Source organism: Sinocyclocheilus rhinocerous, unplaced genomic scaffold (assembly GCF_001515625.1).
Source record: "Sinocyclocheilus rhinocerous isolate Xijiao unplaced genomic scaffold, SAMN03320098_v1.1 scaffold821, whole genome shotgun sequence".
Classification (NCBI taxonomy): domain Eukaryota; kingdom Metazoa; phylum Chordata; class Actinopteri; order Cypriniformes; family Cyprinidae; genus Sinocyclocheilus; species Sinocyclocheilus rhinocerous.
The window spans coordinates 663,080-673,762 of NW_015623656.1; the positions used below are offsets into that span (position 1 = coordinate 663,080).

Genomic DNA, 10,683 nt, shown 5'->3' on the forward strand with positions numbered 1-10,683 from the left:
ATATTTTTTTGGAAACTGCTATTCTTTTTTCAGGATTCTTTGATGAATAAAAAGTTAAAAAGAACAGCATGTATTCAGAATATAAATATTTTCTAACAACATAAATCTTTGCTATCGCTTTTTAACAATTTAACACATCCTTGCTGAATAAAAGTTTTAATTTCTTTCAAAAAAAGAAAGAATAAAAATTTACTGACTCCAAACTTTTGAACTGTAGTGTATATTGTTAGAAAAGATTTATATTTTAAATAAATGCTCTTCTTTTTATCTTTTTATTCATCAAAGAATCCTGAAAAAAAAAGTATCACAGGTTCCAAAAAAATATGAAGCAGCACAACTGTTGATAATTCTAATAAATCAGCATATTAGAATGATTTCTGAAGGATCATGTGACACTGAAGACTGGAGTAATGATGCTGAAAATGCAGCTTTGCATCACAGGAATAAATTAGATTTTAATGTATATTAAAATAGAAAAACGTTATTTTACATCATAATAATATTTCACAATATTACATTTTCCCTGTATTTTTGATCAAATAAATGCAGCCTTGATGAGCATAAGAAACTCCTGTAAAAAAACAAAAACAAAAAAAAAACAACATAAAAAATCGTTCTGATCCCAAACCTTTGACCGGTAGTGTATATATATTTATTTATAATATTTTTTAAATGGTATATAAGCAATTTAATTCCTCCAATCGTACATTTTAATTACATTTCGGTTTTATATAATGTTAATATATATATATAATTTTTTTTTTTTTTTTTTTTACTTGATGCATCGGTTATGTTAGGACGGTGTTCTATTGACCTGTTATTGGTGCGCTTTCTTGAAACTCACCTGTTTGTTAGTCGTTGTCATGGTGATGAATCTTGGGGTTTACCCAGTTGTGACGTAGGGGGATTTCCACCCACCAGATCAGCCCTCTTGTAGCGAACCAAGAGAAAAAGTGAAAGAGGTGTTTGTCATGTCACAATCGTTAGTGGAGGAGCCACAGATACAGCGGTCTCTCATTTGCTCTCGTGATTTCTTTCCCAAAAAAACTTCCGTTAACTTCAGGCTTCCAAAAAAACAGGCGAAGCACCCGGAAATGACTCCATAACGCGGGACTGATGATCTGATCGCGGTTTCGGAGGATTGCGATTCAACACAATAACGACCCACGACAGTGTAGGAACCAACGAGACTCATTTGTCTTCTACTTCGTGCCTGCAATGAGAAATATGAGCGTTGGGAACGGCGCAGCGGGAGGTCAGTTCAGTTTCTTACATCTACACTTCGGCCCTGTTGTCCCTCTGATTCAGCATGTTTTAGGAATATTCATTTGCTATAGCCTACTTTACGCCTAAACAGTGCATTATGTGCGCGTTATGCACTCGACTTGAACGGCAGCTATCGCCATATCACGTTTTATGACAAGAAAGTTCACGGTATCGTCAAAACTAAGTTGTTTTCTAAGAGAAGTGGGTGTTTCCAAAGTTACAGGCCTGTATTGAAACAACAACACAGGCCCGCGAATGTCTTAAACCTTATTTACTGCCGCAAAAATAATGTTTATAATCTGTCGAGAAGTATGTTTATCATCTGATATGTTTTAGGACTCATTTTAGGCCATTTGTTTATTAGCTGATAATAAAATCAAGCGGCTGCAGACACGTTTATCAAACGACTTTGTCATTAACAGCGAATTGTATATGTTATATAAATAAATAAAAAAGTTGCTTTCAGTTTCGTTTTCCGGAAATGCGCATGTTTAACTGTTTTTCTTGTCTTTTTTTCCCATCATGCCCCTCTGTGCAGACCTAGATCTAGGTGAGTGCAGATGTGACTTCATTGTGAGGTGACCTTGCTTGACCACTTTGTTTGTTCTTTAATTTATTGCTTTTTGAATATTGTGTTTTGTGGTGTTAAAGGGATAGTTCAACAAAAAATTCGGTCATTATTTACTCACCTTTGTGTCGTTCCAAATCAATGACTTTCCATGGAACACAAAAGGAGCTGTTATGCAGCCGCAGTCACCATGTTTTTTTTTCTCATGCAGTGAAAGTACATGAGTGTCATTCTGCCTAACATCTGCTTTTGTGTCACATGGAAAAAAAGTATTTTTAAGTGATCTCTTTAACTAGAGCTCGTGTTTATAATCATCAAATCTGTTCCTCAGATATTATAGAAGAGTACCTTACGGAGAAAACAATCAAAGAACTGACCGTAACGCTCCCTGGTCCTCCTCCTCCACCTGTGGACCAGGATAGTCAGCCAGTTGATCCGCCGTCTAGAAGCAGGCGAAGCGCACCGGTGTTGGTCTCCAGAGGAACAGCTCCACATGTGAGTCTTTCTGCTGTTACACTAAAATGAACCAAAAGAGCAGTCGTTGTATCAGTTGCTAGAGCTGGTATCACTATCATTATTGTACATAGTTTTCTGAAACCCTTATAAGGATAGTTCACCCAAAGATAAAGATTCTGTCATCATTTACTCACCATCATGTTGTTCCAAACCTGTATGAATTACTTTTGTCTGTGGAACATAAAAAGAGTATATTTTAAAGAATGCTGGTAACCAGAAGACCATTGACTTCCAAACAGCAGAGACATTTCTCAAAATATCTTCTTTTATGTTCTAGAAATTCATACCGGTTTGGAATGACATGATGGCAGAATTTTCATTTTTGGGTGAACTGTTCCTTTAACACTAACAACTGAATTTGGTGCGTAACTCATCCTGTTTTGTTTGTGCTATGGCCAAACTCTGTAGCATATTGAGTGTATTCGCTCTCTATATAAAATGTCTTGTGTTTTTTAGTAGATATCGAAACTTGTTCATGACATCAGGTTTTTTTTAACTCTCCAACGGGTGATTGTAATTCGATGCCTACTTTCAGTTAGCGTTCTCTCCACTCATGCTACTCTCGCCCATACAAAAGACACTCAGTCTCATACCCTCCTCTCTGCTTCTCACTTTCTCATTGGTTGGTTTTTCGTCCATCTATGTGAGCTTCCTGTTTCTTCACCATGCTTCTTCTGGCTCTTCTCAGCGGCTCTTTGTGTAAGCGATCTGAGTCCATTCTCAGGCATGTCCAGACTTGGTGTTTGTCTGTTGTCTCCTCAAAAATGCTTTTATTGCTCTGTTATTGTAATTGTGCTCTTTGTGTTCAATATCTGCACGTGTAAAACAAACGGTTATTTACTCTCTCTCTCTCTCTCTTCTCTCACACTCTTTTTCACACACTCGCTTTCTCTCTTGCTGTTTTTTTTTTTTTTTTTTGGTGGTTGCTTCGAGTGAGTTAAAGGTGAATTGTTTGTCTTTCCATTAATGATTTAAAAAATTGGAAAGTCAGAGAAGGAAAATGTGATTCCAATGTAGTAATAAAACAAGCTATTGTGGTTTTCTGAATGCTTTGTGTTGCTGATTCATTGTGTGGGGGTTTAAAAATAAATGATTCAGTGATCGGCAAGCCATTTATTTTTTAACTTTAACATGTAAACCCTTTTGGCAAAGCTTTGTCTGTTGTTTTTTTTTTTTTAAATATGTTGTCTCTTCCTGTATTCAGTTGTTTGTTCATTTATTTGTTTTCTGGAAATCCAGCTTTTGATGCCACACCAGGGGCGATAATTATAACGATACATTTTTAATATTCATTCTAATTCAATGAGAACAGGGAAATTCACACTACAACAATAACGATCAAGATAAATTATATTGTGGAATCACTTTCAAAACAAATTTTTTCCAGCTGATAAACAATAAACACTTTGAAGCTAATCAGAATTCACCCGACTACATTATCATTTGTGCATTGATTTGGACACTAATAAAGTTTATTATTCTAACCATCTTTATAGCTACTTTTCTTGGTGTGAACAAACTGTTTAGAACACATTAGTAACCGCAGACACCATAAATACTGTATAGCGACATGTTAAAAGCCATTCAGAAACCTTTGCAACTGTATAGCAATGAACTTTTCTACAGAGAAGCACCATTCATTTTCTTCATATTTTAAAATGTAGCTCTTTTCTCAGAATCCATACAGCTTTGACCAGACCCCAACGGCGCACACTGGTGGTATGGCACCGATGCATTCCATGCGAAGCCACAAAGTGGCATCTCAGCGACGTGGACAGTCATCTTTAGCACCCCAGAGTCTTCATTCTCAGCAGACTGGAACAGAACATCTGGAGCGCTTCCTGGAAAAGCCAGAGCTGGTGGTGGTGGAGCAGCCGAAGGAGCGCGGCATGCGATTTCGCTATGAGTGCGAGGGGCGATCCGCGGGCAGCATCCTCGGAGCCTCCAGCACTGACTCCAGCAAGACCCTGCCTGCCATTGAAGTGAGTCAGAGGAAGAAGGTTTGGGATGGATGCTAATGAATGAACCCTGTTCTTAACCCTGTAAGGCCTGATATATGAATCTATCTTTTTAAAAATGGAACATCTGTTGAAACAAATGAAAAATCGTTTTTTTTCTTGTTGAGTATTGTACTTGATACATCAGGCTGTTATGGTTCATATAGTATTATATAGGAAAACATGGAGCTCATACTCAAAGGAGGACAAAAACTGTTTTATTCAGAGTCCCAAACTGAGCAAAAATATGCAATTTGGTGCAGCTGCTGATATTTATGTTCTGATAGCTGATAAATCCACAGACACTTAAAATGTGTAAATATCTCGCAGTAATGTTTCCTACTAAGTGCTTAGTTTTATGATCAAAGCTCTGTAGTTTTTATTGTGGGGGCAAAACTTAAAATGCAATGCACAATGATGATTGAGAGATGAACAAATAAATGCTTGTTTGAAATCATGTTTGATACCCACATTTTAACATGATTTTTCTAAAAATGATAATGGATAATCAAGTCCAGTAAATGTTCATCTTGAAATATTACTAACAATATGAAATGTACTAACATTATTCTTACTTCAGCTGGACATTTTTAGAATTATACTAAAAGTGTTTTATTTGTTAAGTGTTTTGTTTGTTTTTCCTTAAAGTTTTGATCACGTGGATGATTGAGAGACCATAGTATAAAACAGTTGGCCATATAGGGTTAAAAATTATATCATCAATTAGACCTTCATTCATTTCTGTTGTTCGTTTTCCATTTACATGAATTCGAAATTGACTTGCACTCCTTATTTCAGTGGGTGTTTCTGGAATGCACCGACTATCCCATAACATTGGGGCTTCCCCCATAATGGTTTGTGGTTTATTGTATATGAAATCAAGTTAAACTTGTAATTGCAGTTAAAAATGAAAGTTCCCTGGGGAGGAGTGCGACACGTGGGCTCTGACGGAGGGAATTACCTTTAAACCACACAAACAAACATATTCACTAGTCAGTTTTGCCATTGTGAAATGTCCATAAATGGGTATTTTCAACACCAGAGCCTGTGCCAATAACACAACCACAAAGACCCAGTTGGCATGAAAGCAAAAGTAAAACTGTATTTTATCTTTTCACCTGTTTTAGATCCAAGGCCCCATTGATAACATCAAGAAAGTGATGGTCACCGTGTCTCTCGTAACAAAGGACATCCCGTACCGCCCACACCCACACTGCTTGGTCGGGAAAGACTGTGCAGATGGCATCTGCGTCATCCACATCAATCCCCACAGCGCTCGTCAACACGGGTATCTTTCTATTAACGTCAATCTTTTGAGCGACAGCATGGTCAGCAGAACGTGATCTGAGAGTAAAAATGTTATTTCCTGCCTGAGTATGTTGGTGTTTTCCAGCTTTGCAAATCTTGGCATCCAGTGTGTGCGGAGGAAGGAACTTGATGCCTCACTGCAGAAGAGGAGAAATAAGAATATCGATCCATTTAACAGTGAGTTGTTGAATATTGCAGATTGAATGGCTCTGTTCTGAAACTTAGTGAGCAACCTCCATAATATCCTAATAATACTCTTCCGCTGTAGTAGAGCATGTGCATCTGTTGAATGTTTTTGTCTTGTTCTCCACCAGCGGGCCACTCTAAGAGCATTGAGGACATGGACATGAACGTGGTGAGACTGTGTTTCCAGTGTGAGGTGGAACGAAAGGATGGAGACCGAATCCCCCTCGCCCCTGTGGTTTCCAACCCCATCTATGATAAGAGTAAGAGCAAGATGCATGTTGGGCCAGCTTGCAAACTCTCTGTAGTTTCCTGGTAGATGATGTTTGGATTGTTTCTGTTTTTCTGATTAGAGGCGACCACAACGGCAGAGCTGAAAATCAATCGGCTTAATGTTGTCAGAGGCCCCTGCACAGGAAAGACTGAAATTTACATGCTCTGTGACAAAGTGCAGAAAGGTAAGTGGACTTTAAATATGTCATATTAAATTCTTCGATGCAGTTGTTCTAAAAGGAGTCATTTGTATATCTGGAAACCTCCATAGATGACATTGAGATAATCTTCAGCAAGGACGACTGGGAGGCCAAGGCGGAGTTTGCTCAGACTGATGTCCACCGGCAAATCGCCATCGTCTTCAAGTCCCCACCCTTCAGGGAGCAGAGTATAACCGAGGAGGTGGAGGTCAGTGTGTGTCTTCGCCGCATGTCTGACCGGATGGACAGCGAGTCAGTCAAGTTCACTTACGTCCCAGACAATGCAGGTGAGTTATCAGACACCATAAAGACAAGATGAATAGATAACATAAGGTGACAGTTGTGAGGGAATATCTGGGGTATATTTCACCCCAAAATCAAAAGCTAAAAATTTTAGTAAATTTTAAATGAATTAAATTTTACGCTGTTGGATAGACTCCAGCATCCGTATGATCCTACTGAGGATAAGCAGTTTGGAAAATGGATAGATGAAAGGATTATACTGTTTGAATATTAAATTATTAAAATAAACAAATTTAAGAAGTATAACAAATTATAAATATATAATAAATACTTTACAGTGTATAAATATCCTTCCATTCAAAAATTTAGTGGCAGAGTTTCGAAAGAAGTCTCTCATGTCCACCAAGGCTGCATTTATTTGATCAAAAATACAGTAAAACAGTAATATTGTGAAATAATATTTTTTTTAATTACATTCAGTTATTTTTAATGTAATTTATTCCTGTGATGGAAAAGTTGAATTTTCAGCATCATTACTCCAGTCTTCAGTGTCACACGATCCTTTAGAAATCATATTACATACAGTATGCTTATTTGCTGCTCACAAAACTTTAAAACAAAATTTTATTTGTAATGTTGAAAACATTTGTGCTGCTTAATATTTGTGTGGAAACTGTTAATTTTTTTAATTACATTCAGTTATTTTTAATGTAATTTATTCCTGTGATGGAAAAGTTGAATTTTCAGCATCATTACTCCAGTCTTCAGTGTCACACGATCCTTTAGAAATCATATTACATACAGTATGCTTATTTGCTGCTCACAAAACTTTAAAACAAAATTTTATTTGTAATGTTGAAAACATTTGTGCTGCTTAATATTTGTGTGGAAACTGTGATAATTCATTCCAGGATTGTTTAAAGAAACAAAGTTGAAAAGAACAGAGTTCATTTGAAATTTAAAAGTTTTATAATCTATTTAGTGCATCCTTCCTGAATAACAGTATGCATTTCTTTGTAAATAAATAAGTTTAGAATGGTATTGTGTCATTTTTACTTGAGTAAAAGGTGTAATGGTCCTAAAAATGTCAGTTATTGTTTTTTTAGGTTTCTTGTGTTTAAAAGTAATCGCATATAAAAGTAGACCAAAAGAACGGTTAACTGAAGCAAAGACGCCCAGGTATCCCAGAAATGAGTCACCTCTTCTCTTACTAGTTTCTAAAATATTGCAAAAAGAGGGTGTGTCACCGTGTCAGTTTTTCATTATAAATAGCAGCATTATAGTAGTTTGAACTGAAAGGAAACTGCAATACTTCATAATAGGTCTTCTGTTGTCAGAACACAAATGATTCTGTTATAGTCAGTGCCATTTTAGTCAGCGCCATCACATGCTCCTGTCACCCTGTGACACGGAAGGAAGGTTAATCTGATTTGCTCTTTTGATCTGCAGATCCTTACGGAGTCAACCGCAAGAGGAAAATGAAGTCTGATGTGAAGTTCAGCGAGCCATGCAGCGTTCCTCAAAGTAAGCATGTTTCTAAAATAAACAGAAACCTTAATATCACTCTCTCAAACTTTGTTGACTACATCAGGGTATTATTTCCCTCCTCTCGCAGATCAAGACATTGCGAATGAACTCAGCATGCCACAGCATTTTGACAACCCATTCTACACCCCTCCCGACTGTAACGTTCCCAATGCTTCCATGGCAGTCCCTGTTATGGACAGAGGCGTCCACATGCCATCCCAGGTCATGGAGGAAATTCACTATAATGAAGACTTTAAACAAGAGGACGGTTGTGTTAGCCTGGACCCAGAAACTTTGGACACCGTCCTCCAAGGCATTTCCCAATGCCTTGCCAGCTTCAGACCAGACCAATCCCAGCAAGGTTCAGACCAGTTTCTTAATCAGTTATTTTTTCATGGCGATCTCAACTTCGGTTTAGATGGCACAGATACGAAATTGAACGTCAGTCAACCTATGATGAACATGTCGTCTATAAACGACGCACACTTCAGTCAGATGGTGAATGAGAATCAGGCCTATCCAGCAGATCTGGAGAACATCGAAGGTCTCATGTTTTGCCCCGTGAAGAGCGAGAACGACCTGGACCACTGAATGCCACTGTGGACTCTTATGTCTTGACTATTGGGATTTTGGACATACAGTCACTCTTGACTATAAAATTGTTTTTGGACTAGGAAAAGACACAGACTAAGTCAAACTTGTTATTGACTGCCAAACCTGTTCAGCTGGCACTATCTGACTTCCTGTTTGGTAGTATGAATATACTAATGAAGTAAATCACCTGCTCAGCCACTGGTCTTGTAAATGGACTAGACACCATGGTAGCCAACGAAACGCGGGAGAAGCATGTAGCCATTACGTTTTCTGGTAAAAAAGGGAGCAACAGATGCTGCTCAGTTTCTTGTGATGTGCCAGTTATGTCTGTCATTCGCTAATTTATTGTGTGGATTTCTGAGCAGAACCTATTAGTATCCTGTAGATTTGTCCCAGACCCAAATTCACTTTGTATTTAAGTGTTACATGTAACGTGATATTTGTTTTGAACATTTCGGAACAGTCCATCCACAGAGGAATTTCAGTTAACAGCATTAAGGGGACAAAATTAGACCTTTAAACATAATTCTGAAGTAGCAGCTGGATTAATTAATGTAATTCATACCAATCTGACACCATGATCAAACCAGGTGTGACACGACAACATAGTAAAAGTCATTTCTGTCATCTAATTGGCAACAATAAAATCTTGCATTGAATCCTCTGCCCATTGGTGGCCGTTTGCAACTCCTGATCAAAAATAGTGCTCAAAAATGGTGATAGTCGGTTAACTAGTTAGTGCTATGCTATTAGGGGCTGTTCACACAGAACATGTTTTTCCACTTTACTGCGCCGCTTTTCCATTGTTTTTCTATGTAAACATGCACAAGACGGATGTTTGACCGTTGCACTTATGCATATTGTGCATGACAAAATGTTCTCAAAGCATGGCGCTCAAGTTAAAAAGTTCAGCTTCTGAACTTCTCTAGACCTGTGTCTCATGTTTTTAAACACAAAGAAATCTTCTGTGTGAATGGCTTCTTAGCTTGCTAACCAAAGTCTTAATGAAAGCACAAAGGAAGGGAAATGTTTCATTTGACCCTTTTTTGGATTTTGTAATATGTTTTATATAATTTATATACATTAATTACCAAATTTTAATGTGTCAGAGGGGATTTGGATTTGAAGCCCCGTCCACAAAGAAATTTAATTTGTCTAAGATTCTAAAATTGGTCTTAAGTTGTGTATTATACATCAAATATGTTCTGATTGGCTGCATTGCACAGGCTTTTATTTTTCAATGAGAATAGTCAGATTACTTATCCCTGGAAAGTGGAAACTTGACATGTCATGCCTGGTTATGTCATGATGTGAGTTTGCATAGGAAACTGAAATGAATGTAGTCAATGAGTCAATTTTGTCTTTGTCACATCAATGTTGAAGGAAGCTGGATTCACAAGCATAGCCATTGAAAAGCATTTTGTTCATTTATACACATTTAATGTCTGTAATACTGCTGTGATTTTTATTGTCCTGTGTAAAAATCCTTTAGTTGCTATCAACTGTCACATTCTGCTTCTTATAGTGTGTTGTTGCTGTCAATATTAAAAACCTGTGTTCTGGCAAATGACTCCGTTTTGCTGTCCCTTAGTGTACTTGCTTTATTAGTCACCGCCTAAATCATAATTTCTTACTGTCTCGAGAGTAGTAAGGCCAAAGTCCAACCAAATCCACCTCATCGCATTAACATTAGCTACATGTAAAAGATCTGCTTCTAACTGTTCAGAAGCAGATCTCTTAGAAGTGGTGAACGCCTCACTTCTTTCTGGGACTTTTCCAAACTCCCTGAAAACTGCAGTTGTTAAGCCCCTTGTGAAAAAAAGCAATCTTGATAACACCACAATGAGCAACTATAGACCAATATCAAATCTTCCTTTTAGGCAAGATTATTGAAAAGGTAGTTTTTAATCAGCTGAACAACTACTTAAACTCAAATGGATACCTGGACAATTTTCAATCTGTTTTCCGACCGCATCACAGCACAGAGACAGCGCTCATTAAGATAATA

The 10,683-nt window shown here is 37.5% G+C and overlaps 1 protein-coding gene across 3 annotated transcripts in view; it reads left to right on the forward strand.

Moving 5' to 3' along the window:
- Positions 1 to 917: 917 nt before the first annotated feature.
- Positions 918 to 10,683, forward strand: part of LOC107715143 (transcription factor RelB-like) — a 25,073-nt gene continuing 15,307 nt past the window's right edge. Inside the window, exons 1-11 of one of the 3 annotated variants that reach the window (XR_001637080.1) lie at positions 918 to 1,255; positions 1,805 to 1,816; positions 2,166 to 2,329; positions 4,027 to 4,332; positions 5,475 to 5,635; positions 5,741 to 5,832; positions 5,970 to 6,101; positions 6,192 to 6,296; positions 6,383 to 6,598; positions 8,004 to 8,078; positions 8,170 to 10,025. Coding sequence is in view for 2 of the 3 variants with exons in the window: in XM_016521235.1 (XP_016376721.1) it covers positions 1,219 to 1,255; positions 1,805 to 1,816; positions 2,166 to 2,329; positions 4,027 to 4,332; positions 5,475 to 5,635; positions 5,741 to 5,832; positions 5,970 to 6,101; positions 6,192 to 6,296; positions 6,383 to 6,598; positions 8,004 to 8,078; positions 8,170 to 8,672 (1,803 nt within the window). In the remaining variant the exon portion in view is untranslated. Of the gene's footprint in view, positions 1,256 to 1,804; positions 1,817 to 2,165; positions 2,330 to 2,709; positions 3,050 to 4,026; positions 4,333 to 5,474; positions 5,636 to 5,740; positions 5,833 to 5,969; positions 6,102 to 6,191; positions 6,297 to 6,382; positions 6,599 to 8,003; positions 8,079 to 8,169; positions 10,398 to 10,683 lie in introns of those variants that run through there. The other 2 variants (XM_016521235.1, XM_016521342.1) reach the window with 2 other exon arrangements.